Raw genomic sequence first — 13,501 nt, forward strand, 5'->3', positions numbered from 1 at the left:
CATAAATAACATCCAGTGTTATTTTCCCCAATTAATTTATCAAAGCATTTATGCTATCAGGTCACCATATGTGAATATATATATATATGATGTATTCTGTTCTTTAATCAGTGGCTTTGTAGTGTATTTCAGCATGTGATACAGTGAATCTGATTCTTCTTTCACAGTTGTGGCATCTTTATAGATCTTTACTGTTCTATTAACAGTGTTAGAATCAGTTTGTCAAAATGCTAGAATTTTAGGGGCACCTGGGTGGCTCAGTTGTTGGGCGTCTGCCTTCGGCTCAGGTCATGATCCCAGGTCCTGGGATCAAGCCCCGCATCGGGCTCCCTGCTCGGCGGGAAGCCTGCTTCTCCCTCTGCCTCTGCCCCTGCTTGTGTTCCCTCTCTCGCTGTGTCTGTCAAATAAATTTAAAAAAAACAAAAAACAAAAAAAACTAGAATTTTAGTTGGAATTGCATTAAACATTATTTGTAGAGAATTAAATCTTCATAAATTATTCCATCATGAACATGTTACATTTCTTTACTCATTGAGGTCTTTACTCATTGAGGTACTGTCCTTCGAAACAATTTTAAATACTTTATTTTTATTATGTTAGTCACCATACATTATAGCATTAGTTTTTGATGTAGTGTTCCATGATTCATTGTTTGCATATAACACCCAGTGCTCCATGCAATACGTGCCCTCCCTAATACCCATCACTGGGTAACCCATCCCCCCACCCCCTCCCCTCTAAAACCCTCAGTTTGATTCCCAGAGTCTGTAGTCTATCATGGTTCGTCTCCCCCCCTGATTTCCTTAAAAACCTTGTGCATTCTTCCTTGGGTTAATTCCTAGATTTATAGTGTTTGTGAATAAATACTGAATGGTAACATTTCCATTTTTTCTTAGTTACTGCTGGTTTAGAAGACCACTATAGTCTTTTGTGTCTGGAAGCCTGCCAACTCCTCAAAACTGGGGGGTGGGGGTGGGGGGAGGAGTACCTAGGTTACATAGTATAAAACATGGCTACCTACTTTTGTTCCTTCAGCATGACCTGTCACTGGAAAGTTTCCTTAAAAGGTGACATGTCCAGGTGGACATAACTAAAATATGTCTTGCACAATCTTCTTACCCTCTTTCTTGTAACCTCTTAATATAAGCCAATGCCAAATTATGCTAAATTATGATAGGAACAATTATGGGATTAATTCAGGTTGGGTAGCTTTAGTGAAATCAGATTTAACTCCCATCTGTAAGGTTAAGACTTCATAAGGCAGAACAGTATGCTTTCAGGCCAGGCAAAGAGCAAATCCAAGATGCAGAGGCATAAAAACGTATTTGGTTGTATGATTAGTATCCTTCCTTTCCCCCTACACTCTGATCAGTCCCTCTCAAGTATTCTGCAGCAGTTCATATTGGACTATACTATCCAGAAGTAGTTAGATTTAATTGTCTATTAATGCCACTCCTGGATGTCACTATAGCTATTGACTTTCCATTCATGGGCTGGTTGTTAATACTACTAAAAATTCCTTATTTCTGAAGTATATGTTTTTTCTGTGCACTTTGCCTCATCACTAAATTTCCTAGAGCTCTTAATCCTTTGAGTGGTACTTTTTAATTTTTAGATGCACAAAGGGGAAGAAATATAAGGCAGATTTAAAGAGTTTATATTTTGAGAGATGAATCTGTCTCATTTTAGAATTAGACTTTGCATATAGATAAACCTGATAAATATTTGTGATGTCTATACTTACCTTCAAAACTTTCTTTTAAAAAACAGATCATATCTGAAGATATTAGTGAATTACAGAAGAATCAAACTACAACTATGGCCAAAATTGCACAATATAAGAGGAAACTCATGGACCTTTCCCATAGAACCTTACAGGTAGTAATTTGGAAAAATTTTTTGAATAGTTTTAAGACGGTATGTGGGACAGTGCTTAATAGAGATTTTTTTGGAATAGAGAAAAATATACTGAAAGGAAGTAATAGTAACTTGAAACTGAAAGTACCAAACTTTCTCAGTAAAACTTGGAAGATGGAGGAGAGGTCTCACAGGAGTGGGTGAAGAAAGTAAATATATTCTAAAATTCACATCTTATTGAGAGGGTAGAAGCAGTGAAGAAATAAATCATCTTGGTGCAAAGAAAGCCCGTATCAGATCACTAACATCCAGTTTTCATAAAAGTAGTAGAAAAAAAATACTTGATTTTTCAGTGCTAGAAAAGGGAGTATAACCATTAATGAAAACAATAGGATGAAAAACAAGAGAACTTCAAAATTAACAGAGGGAATAAAAGCATGAACATCAACAAAAATTGAAATTATAAACAATCATGAAGACAGAACCATTACCTGTCAGAATCCGTGGCATACAGCAAGAGCTGTAGGCAGAGTAAAATTTATAGCCTTTAAGCCTTCTTTTTAAAATACAAATGCAAAAAATAAGGAACCTAGTACTCATGAAGTTAGAAAGACTATCAAGAGAAGCCAGTAAGAGAGAAATAAAGATATGAAATGAGTGAAACAAGAAAATTAATCATAGTACAGAAAATAAATTGAAAGCTATTTCTTTGAAAAGATCTTTTAAAATAGCTAAATATTTTATGAGTCTGAAGGAGGAAAAGAAAAATTAGTAGTGAGAAAGGAAACATTACTATAGATAACAACAGAATGGGAAAATACTTCATGAAATTCAGGGCAACAAATTTGGGAGCTAGAGAAAATAGCTTAATTTTGCTGATTTTATTTTTGCTAAAAAATCATCTACAAGAGACACAAAAATCTTAAATAGACAAATACTACAGAAACAATTGAGAAACTTAATAAATATCAACCATGGAAAAATACCAAGGCCAGATAGTTTAATTGCTGAACTTCGTCTAACCACTAAAGAGCTATTTCCAAAGTTGTTGTTATTCTAAATAAAAGGAAAAATATATAGACCATCTCCCCGTTTTTTAAAATCACTTTGAGATAAAATTCACCAGCCATACAATACACCCATTTAAAGTATACAATTCAGTGGTTTTTAGTATATTTAGTCTGTGCAACATGGCCACAATCAATTTTTGAACCTTTTCATCACCCTAAAAAGAAACTCCATCCCTATTAGCAGTCACTCCCCATTTCATCCCAAACCCCCCAGCCCTAGGCAACCACTTTCTGTCTCTATGGATTTGCCTCTTCTGGACACTTCATATAAATGGAATCATGAGATGTGGTCTTTTGTGACTGGCTTCTTTCATGTAGCATAGTGTTTTCAAGGTTCATCTGTGTTGTAGCATGTAATAATACTTCCTTTTTATTGCTGAATAATATTCTGTTATATGAACATACCACATTTTTAATCTATTCATCAATTGATAAACATTTTGGTTGTTTCCCCTGTTTGGTTATTATGAATGTTGCTTTTAACATTTGTGTACAAATGTATGGATGTGTGCTTTCATTTTCTTGGGTACATAAACCTAGGATTGGAATTGCTTGATCATATGGTAACTCTATGTTTAACGTTTTGAAGAACTGCTAAAAACTGTTTTCCAGAGCAGCCACACTATTTTACATCTGTTTTTGGTACCCCAAAATAAAAATCTATTAACAGATACTTCTAATAAATACGAGATACAAATTATGCTACGTGAAAGCAGCCAGATATAAAGGCTACATATGACATAATTCTGTTTTTATGATGTTATGCAAAAAACAAAACTAGAGACAGATAACAGATCCATAGTTGCAAGGGGCAGGTAGTCAGGGGAGAGGAGTAACTACAAGGAGTAAATGGAAATGATCTGTATCTTGATTGTGGTGATGGTAACATGACTTTATCAAGATTCATGGTAACTGTACACCTAAAATGGGTGGATTTTGTTATATGTGGATCATACCTCAATAACTATGACCAAAACAACAGAAGTGCAGTAGTTTTAAATGAAATATAAGCAAAAAGATTCGAACTATTTATCAAATCCTATAAGAATATACTGTGACTAAGTAAAGTTTATTTCAGGAATGCGGGGTTTTATAACAGGAAATCTATCAGCATATAATTTATCATGATCAACACATTAAAGAAAAAAATACAATAAAGACTTTAGCAAAAATTCAAAGAAGCAAAGCACTAAAATCACATTTCAGAAATACCCAATATTATTAAGTGTTATCTTGGAGGTTTTCATAAATATAATGAATAGGTAAGTAAGTAACTTAACATAAACATTGGAAGAGATTTTCTTTTTGCTAATGACTTGATAGTGTATCTAGAAAACTCAAGGGGAAGAAAACATAGAATATGGTTGAGATGGCTAGATAGAAGATACATGTACAAAAACCAGCATTTCTTTATACTATTAGTGGAATTAGGAAAATACTCCATTTACTGTGATGAAAAATTGTAAAATACTTAGGAATAAATTTATGAGGGAAGTAAAAAAATGTGAGATAAAGTCTTTACAAATAGACATACAAACCATATTCTTAGATGAGATTTACTATTCATTTAATAAGTTTAGAAGATACAACTTTTAAAGACTTGATTAAAATCTTTCAGTTCATAAAGAAGGGTAAGTGAGAATAGCTTTTGAGGGAACAAAATAGTGAAGGGGATTTGTCAGATTTTAGAATCTATTTTAAAGGTTCTCTAACAAATCAGTGTGGGATTGGCATAGAATTGGACAATAAAGATAATAGAACAGAATAGAGAATCCAGAAATAGATGCCAGTATATCTTAAAATTTAGTGTGACAAAGTGGTAGTATCTCAATTCAGTTGGTTTATTTAATAAATAATGCTAGAGTAACTGGCTATCTAGGGGAAAAAATGGACTGCTGTATTTTACCATAGACAAAAATAGGTGGATTAAAGAGATTTAACTCTAACAAATTTATGAAGCTGCATGCACAGCCCTAGGGATTGGAGAGATTTTTGGCCAGAAAGCCAGGAACTGTAAAACAAAACTGGCTAAATAATTAGAAAATTTTCTGTAGCAAAAGGTACCAGAAGCCGTTTGTCAGTAGTCATGTGACAGATACCAGAAAAAGAAAATTGAATTTGCAAATGGCACTGATTATTCATATTATACAAAGAGATCCTTTAATTCTGACCAAAAAACCCAAGTGAAATATGGGTAAAGAATGTGTAAAGGCAGTTCACCAAAGAGCAAATGCAAAGTAGTTCTTCACTATTAAAAGATGCTCCTCGAAATAAGTCAATCACAGAAAGACATGTATCATATGATCTCACTGATATGAGGAATTCTTAATTGCAGGAAACAAACTGAGGGTTGCTGGAGTGGGGGGTGGGGTGGGAGGGATGGGGTGACTGGGTGATGGACACTGGGGAGGGTATGTGCTCTGGTAAGTGCTTTGAATTGTGCAAGACTGTTGAATCTCAGATCTGTACCTCTGAAACAAATAATGCAGTATATGTTAAGAAAAAAAAGGTAGCAGGAGGGGAAGAATGAAGGGGGGGAAATCGGAGGGGTAGACGAACCATGAGAGACGATGGACTCTGAAAAACAAACTGAGGGTTCTAGAGGGGAGGGGGTTGGGAGGATGGGTTAGCCTGGTGATAGGTATTGAGGAGGGCACATTCTGTATGGAGCACTGGGTGTTATGCACAAACAATGAATCATGGAACACTACATCTAAAACTAATGATGTATGGGGAGTAACATAAGAATAAAAAAAAAAGATGCTCCTTTAACTTTCAGGGAAGTGCAGATTAAAGAAAAAAATGTGGGTTCCATTTATACTCATTAGTTTGGGGAAAATTTAAACAACTTACTGCTGATTGGCATGTGGGGAAAAGGATACTCTCATGTGGCTTATGAATCTAAATGGTTTGTGAAACAATTTAGGAGCTTCTGTTAGACTGAAAACATGCTTTTAAATCCAGCAGTTTCATTCTTGGGGGGGGGGGGGGGGTTCTGTATCAGCGAATCTATCTATCTATAAATGTTTATTACAGTATTTATAATATCAAAACTAGAAACAAAATATATACCCCTCAATAAGAGGAATAACTGAATAAATTATTGGTTATTAATGCATGAAAAATTACGCAGGCATTAAAAACAAATTAGAGGCATGTATCAATATACTAACGTAGACTGCCAAATAAAAATGGGCAAACCTAATTCAAATCTTGAACTCTTTTAAGATTCTCAGCTGGTCTCTTTCAACAACTGACTGTAATAAAATTACATAACTAAAAAGAGAATCATGATTCTATTGGTATTGTTGATGGGTTTTCTTTATATAGGTCCTAATCAAACAGGAAATTCAGAGGAAGAGTGGGTATGCCATCCAAGCTGATGAAGAGCAACTGCGAGTTCAGCTAGATACAATTCAGTGTGAACTGAATGCACCTACCCAGTTTAAGGTAGGCATTTGTAAGACCATAAAGCTAGAATTTGCTCGTCTTCAAAAAGAGGAATTTTGTATACTGGTTTTTATTAAGTATTTTGCTCTTTAATCAAAACTTTCCTTCTAAAGTAGACTCTTAATGTTGTTTTTGGCTTGTGTTACTGTTTCACATAATGGACAGAGGGAGAATTAGGTAACTTTATTAGAGTAGTACCCATCCTTTTAAAAAAAAGAAAGATTCTCTCGGGCGCCTGGCTGGCTCAGTCAGTAAAGTGTCCGACTCTTCATTTTCAGCTCATGATCTCAGGGTCATGAGATCGAGCCCTGTGGCAGGCTCCCTGCTCAATGGGGAGTCTACTTGAGATTCTCTCCCTCTCCTTTTGCCCCCCCCAACACACACGTGCGCACACACACACTGTCTCAAATAAAGAAATCTTAAAAAAAAAAAAAAACCTGTTGTTAGCAGTTGTAATTGGACTCGGTCTTATTTTTAGGGCCGACTAAATGAACTGATGTCCCAAATCAGGATGCAGAATCATTTCGGAGCAGTCAAATCTGAGGAAAGATATTACATCGATGCAGATCTGTTACGAGAAATCAAGCAGGTAAGTGCACTAGCACCTTTTAAAAAGGTGAATTCACTTCACATCCGTTAGGCTTGCTAATGCCCAAAAAAGAAACCTAAGAAGTTTTGACAAGGATGTGAATAAAATAGGATCCTTATGCATTGCTGGTGACAATGTAAAATGGTGTGGCTGTGGAAAACAGTTAAAACAAAAAAATTAATCCTGTCTACCTGTATGATCAAAAAATTAAACCTCTGTCTACCTGTATGATCCAGCAATTCTACTTCTGGATATATACCTAAAGAATTGAAAGCTGGGACTTAGATATTTGTACTTCTGTGTTCTTAGCATTATTCACAGTAGCCAAAATGTGGAAGCAACTCAATTGTCCACAGATAGATGAATAAACTACATGCAGTATATATACATTGTGGAATATTATGCAGCCTTATTAAAAACAAAGGAAATTCTGACACTCACTACAACATGGATGAATCCGGAAAATGTTATGCCAAGTGAAATAAGCCAATTTTTATAAAAGGACACATATTGTATAATTCCACTTAGCGGAGTACAGTTCACAGAACGGTGGTTGCCAGGGGAGGGGGAGCGGGGGATGAATATTAGGTACAGAATTGATTTGGGAAGATGAAAGTTCTAAAGTTAGACTATAGTGATTTTTGTGTAATGTGAATATACTTAATGCTACTGAACTGTACACTTTCAAGAACGGTTAAAATGAGTATTTCGATGTTTTGTATATTTTATAATACAAGACGAATTCAGTTAGTAGAGGCACAGAGGTCCCGAGACCCTGCTATTCAACAGGCAGGTGGTAGTGGCGGCGGCGGCAGCAGCACTTGAGAGGTCATTAGAAAGGCATAATGTCAGTCCTTACTCTGTCCCTACTTAATCTGCATTTTATTTAAGGTCAGTGACTTGTACGTACCTTGAAGTCTGAGAAGTAACTGCTGTACGTCATATTCCCAACCTGAATGCTACATATAAATTGTGAATCTGTCCAGTTATGGGTCCCCTCAGGGGACCTGGCTAGAGGTTGGGGTGGCCAAAACCACTCCAACCACTTTTAGACTCATTTGGTTTGAAAAATTTGGAAAGTACTGCTCTAGCTTATTTCCTTTAGTATAAATACAGTTAGGTTTAATGAAAAATAACCGTTGACTGTATCTAAAGAGATCAGAATGGTAAATTTTATAGAACATCTTTGGTGGGACTGTTGGCATGGCCCTGAGGATTTTAGATGGTTATAATTATCATCCACAAATCCAATTTTATTATGTGCTTTAGAATGGATATTGTCATTTTATACAGTTAAAAGACCAGTTTGGCCTCTAGATTCTTGGGAACTTAGGTATACAGACACTTGATTATATCCCATTGTAAATATCTACAATAAAATGAGCTGAGAAAGATTTCAGCATATTGAGGTAAAGAACTGTATTAAAGAGTTTATGCAGTAAAATCTGGAATAACATAAACACCTACCTAAAACAATGAAAAGCAGTGTATTGTTTTGGGATTGAATCACATCTCATCACCTAGTTTAGGACCTCGAGCAAGTTTCTTACCTGCATCTCAATTTTTTTTTATCTGTGGCACCAAAGCGTGCTTAAAAGAATATTAAATAACTTACTTAGTACCCCCGAGGCTCTAAAAACTGCCTTAACACCTGGATACTTAAAAATGTCAGCAGTTGTAGTTACCACATTATCATTATTACATACTTTATACTTCAAAACATGAAAATTCAGTTTACAGAATGATGATTTTGCTAGTCCTCTATATTCGGGTACCTTCTTGCATTCCATTTTAATATAAAATCTGTATCTTCTGTAAAATTTCTGTTGAAGATATTCATTTGATTTTGTTTTTTACAGTATGTTATTGTAGGTCATAGAAATGTGTTAGCAAAAGATGCAGTATGAATGTTTAAATACGCATGTGCACTATATTTAGAGCAGCTGTTAAGTGCTGTATTGCTGGTGAAATAGTGAAAAGTCCTTATTCCTGTGGGTAACTTGCACTTTAATAGATTAACATATTAATCTATTTTTTTAATCCCTTCTAGCATCTGAAACAACAACAGGAAGGCCTTAGCCACTTGATTAGCATCATAAAAGATGACCTAGAAGATATAAAGTTGGTAGAACATGGATTGAATGAAACCATCCACATCAGAGGTGGTGTTTTCAGTTGACAGTTCGCAAACCTATGTTAAGGGTTTGTGAAATGTATCTTCTTGCTACATCAGACCTTCCTTAAGAATGAAACTGACCACATGGAGGGAAAAAAAGGGAAAACAATCCTCTCCTGGCTTTTGAGGAGTTACTGACAAATTACTTTTCATCAAATCTGAAATGACGTCCACTTCACAGCTCTTCAAAGATAGCCTTTGAAAGATTTATACCTGAAAGCTGTTCTTTACTGTACAAGAGAAGTACATAATTACCAAAAATATGTACCATTGTACATTTTGACCACAGCATTGTTCTTAAAACTAATCAGTGTTTAGTGATTATTCTCCATTGAGCCTGTACTCTGCTTTCCATAGCAAGTAAATATGAAATACCTACTTTGCACATAACAAAATAAACTATAACTACTTGGCTGTTGGAGCTTTGTACTTCAGAATGTAAATGTACATCAGTTTTTATATATTTGTGAATTCATCTGTGGGAGGAGTAAAGGAAATCGAAGAGTATTTAAGGATTAATGTGGTTTTCTTTTCATTCTATAAAGATTTGAAAATATATTTTTATATTATTTTACTTATTTGGAATTCACAGAACACACTTAAGTAAGTGATTAGGATATAACAAAATTACATTTTATCATTTTTGCAACTTTTTTTGTTTTTTAGGCCTTTTTATTTCTAAAAAAATAAATTGATTGTAATTACTTTTATATAATTCTGTCTGATGCTTTATTTGGCTATGGGAGAGTAACCATGTCCTCACAAGTATTAAATCATAATCACAATTCAAGAATTTCAGCCTAAAGTCTGATTTTTCCCTCCTAAGTAAAATGTATCAATGCTGACATATTTTGACTAGCTTATGGCAGATAAAACTTACTTCAAGTACCATCTACAGTAAAGAATTCCCTAATATATCATTAGTATTTGAAAACAACTAGAAAATCTGAATTAGATCATGTGAAAGTGATTTTTGAACAATCAGAAATTTGACTACAGACTTCAAGCTAGCCTGCATGTTGGCCCCTCTAGTAATGCTTTAACTTTGCATTTCTGTATGATGCTTTGGCTTATAATGAGAGGTGTTTTGAGAAACAGGCCCATGAATTTTGCCAGTGTGTTTATGGGGATGGTGATGAGTGTGATACATATCCAGAGGTCATCCTTTCAGATCCCACTGAAGGAATTTCTGTCCAGTTGCAAACTAGGTAAAGTTGTGTAAGAGACTGGGAATTTTAGAAATGATTCTAAGTTAGCTGCTAAAAGTTTGCAGCCACTTTTGCCAAGCTGATTGATAGCATGCAAACTTGTTAATACCCTCTTCCATCATACTTTCCTACTCAATTCGTTGCAATTCCAACAGTGCTGGAAGAGGAATTTCTCTTTCCTTGTGTTTTCTCCTTGGCCCAGAAAACAGGCAATCTCATCCTTCTCTTCCATGTAGCAGAGTATAGGAGGTATTTCTGTCCTTCTATACACCCTCATACTAGGAAGAGAGTTGTTGACCTAACCGATGAGAAGTTTTACTCATGGAGCCATAAATGCTCGTGCACAGATTGCTAATCATGCATGCCATGTTCACTTCTCTAGCCTTTCATTTTTTTGTGCTCTGATATTCTCAGGCTGCTAATTTCACAAGATAAATACTCCTAGGCAGGGTCCAGGGCCTGCCTTTTAAAGGCTGACCCAGCCAGCCTCCTAAGTTTCAAACAATCCCACTGACTGCAGGTGTTAAGGCAGGCCCATTACCTTTGTTCATGTGGCCTTTTAGATAACGGGACTTGGTCAAAGTATAGGTGTGGTCGGAGTAAGTACGTGACAGTCAAGTTCTTGTGTAGGTGGGTAGGAAGGGGGAGGACCCACTTTGGCCTGAGGACTAAGTTGTACAGCACAATTTATAGTTCTGTGTTTAATCTTCAACTGGCTAACAGTTCTTGTGGACATGAAGAGAGGTAAACAGAATCGAAGCACACTGAGACTACAGGGAAGATGGCGGCATAGGAGGATCCTGGGCTCTCGTCCCCCGATAGACACACTGAGGATGCAACTAACATGATGCAACGAACTCTAAAAATGACCTCAACAGTAACAGCACGGCTCTTCCACAGCTAGAGATATAAACACACACACACACACTCAGAAGGGCAGAGGAGGCAAAGATGCAGTTAAGAATCAAATAGCATGGTGGTGACCCACAAGCGGGACGGATACACAGGCATGGAGGTCTTCCCTGAGGAGGGGATCAGATCCCAAATAGGGCACTGCCAACTCTGGAGGTGTTCCCTGGGAAGATGAGCCATAATAACATCTGGCTTTGAAAATCAGCAGGACTTCTCACCAGGAGACACCGGGAGGGCAACAGGAAACTGAGACTCCACCCCCAAAGGGCCAGAGCCCTAAAAAACTGGGTTCGAGAACCAGCACCGAGGCAGCAGTTCAAAGAGTCTGGCTTATGCGTGAAGATTTACTAATTTTAGGGTATGTGCTGGAGGGGTATGGATCTGTCAACGCTCTCCATGACAAGACCTGCTAGGGCGCACAATTGTTCTTGCCCCCCCCCCCCCCCCCCGCCGCCGTCCTGGAGCTTCGCTGGCCAGCTGCCAGCAGGAGCCAGGTGACACTCCACCTACCCTGCTATCCCTGCTCACCCAGCCCTGGAGTTCCCCTGTGGACCTGTCTCAGCAGGCTCCCTCCAGAGTAGCTCCTACCACGCTAAACCCAGCAGGCAGCCTCCTCGCCCCAGGCCCTTCCAAACCAAATCCTGCCCCAGGAAGGCGGGGAGAGCGGCCAAGCCCTGTCCTCCGGCACACACACACCAGTGGCAGCCAGGCCTCCCAGCCACCTGCACCAGGAACTAAACCCACCCCATCAGCACGGCCGAGCAGCTACAGCCGTGCCTGGCAGCCAGCCACGTGCGCAATGAGCCCTGCCCACCAGGGTAGCTGCAGCCGCGGCGGTCAGGTCTTGCCCTCACCTGTGCTGCAGGCCCGCTCTACCCACCAGCGCATCCTCAGCACTCATGGCCCTCCAGTCACAAAAGGAGGGCGCATGCAGCCCACACGTGACACCCCTTGAGTGCCAGCTTCTAGAGACCAAAGGGACTATGCTACTGGGCCCCACAGGATGCCTTCTATATAAGGCCACTACTTTCAAGACTAGGAGATGTAGCTGACCTACCTAATGCACAGAAACAGAGAGCCAGAAAAAATGAGGAGACAACAAAAGAAGACAAACCTCAGAAAAAGAACTAAATGAAACAGACAAGCAATCTACTTGATAAGAGTTCAAAGTAATGGCCATAAAGATGCTCAGACTTGAGACCAGAGTGGATACACTCAGAACTCTAACAAAGAAGTAGAAAATACAACAAAGAACCAGTGAGAGCTGAAAAATACAATAACTGAAATGAAAACTACACTAGAGGGAACCAAAAGTATGTTAAACGATGAAGAACAGATCACCAGTCTAGAAGACAGGGAGGGTGGTGGAAACCACTGAAGTTGAGCAAAAAGAAGAAGAATTTAAAAAATGAGGCTAGATTACGGGAACTCTGCAACAACATCAAGTGTACTAACATTTGTATTATAGGGATCCCAAGAGAATAGAGAAAGAGGCAGAAAACTTATTTGAAGAAATAAAAGCAGGTAACTTCCCTAATCTGGGGAAGGAAATGGACATCCAGGCCCAGGAAGCCCCAAACAAATGAACCCAAGAAGGTCTACACCAAGACACATAATAATTAAAATATCAAAAATTAAAGATAAAATCTTAAAAGCAGCAAGAGAAAAGCAACTAGTTACATAAAGGGAAACCCCATAAGGCTATGAGCTGACCGTTCACCCGAAACTACAGGCCAGATGGGAGTGACATGATAAAGTGCTGAAAGGAAAAAACCTAAAACCAAGAATATTCTACCCAGCAAAGTTATCATTCAGAATTGAAGGAGAGATACAGAGTTTCCCAGCAAAATTTTAAAAAGTTCATCACTACTAAACCAGCCTTACAAGAAATGTTAAAGGGACTTCTTTAAGCAAAAAAAGGTCATAACTAGAAGAAAACTATGGAAGAAAAATTTCACTGGTGAAAGCAAAATATATAGTAAAGGTATGAGATCACTTATAAAGCTAGTATGTAGGTTAAGACACAAAAGTAGTATAATCAATTGTATCTACAATAAAGGATACACAAAAAGATGTAAAACATGACATCATATACATAAAACATGGAGAGGGCAAGTAAAAATGTAGTGGTTTTAGAATGTGTTTGAACTTAAATGACCATCAACTTACTATAGACTAACATATAATCTAGTATTACACACACACACACACACACACAGGATGTTATAACCACAAACCA

At 37.5% G+C, this 13,501-nt stretch overlaps 1 protein-coding gene across 2 annotated transcripts in view; it reads left to right on the forward strand.

Annotated features, from left to right (window-relative positions):
* Positions 1-9,929, forward strand: part of NUP54 (nucleoporin 54) — a 31,343-nt gene extending 21,414 nt beyond the window's left edge. Inside the window, exons 9-12 of one of the 2 annotated variants that reach the window (XM_021702243.1) lie at positions 1,771-1,878; positions 6,258-6,377; positions 6,856-6,966; positions 9,017-9,929. In XM_021702243.1, the coding sequence (XP_021557918.1) occupies positions 1,771-1,878; positions 6,258-6,377; positions 6,856-6,966; positions 9,017-9,145 (468 nt within the window). In that variant the 3' untranslated portion in view covers positions 9,146-9,929. The remainder of the gene's footprint in view (positions 1-1,770; positions 1,879-6,257; positions 6,378-6,855; positions 6,967-9,016) is intronic. The other variant, XM_044912694.1, reaches the window with a different exon arrangement.
* Positions 9,930-13,501: the final 3,572 nt, after the last annotated feature.

Source organism: Neomonachus schauinslandi, chromosome 2 (genome assembly GCF_002201575.2).
Source record: "Neomonachus schauinslandi chromosome 2, ASM220157v2, whole genome shotgun sequence".
NCBI lineage: Eukaryota > Metazoa > Chordata > Mammalia > Carnivora > Phocidae > Neomonachus > Neomonachus schauinslandi.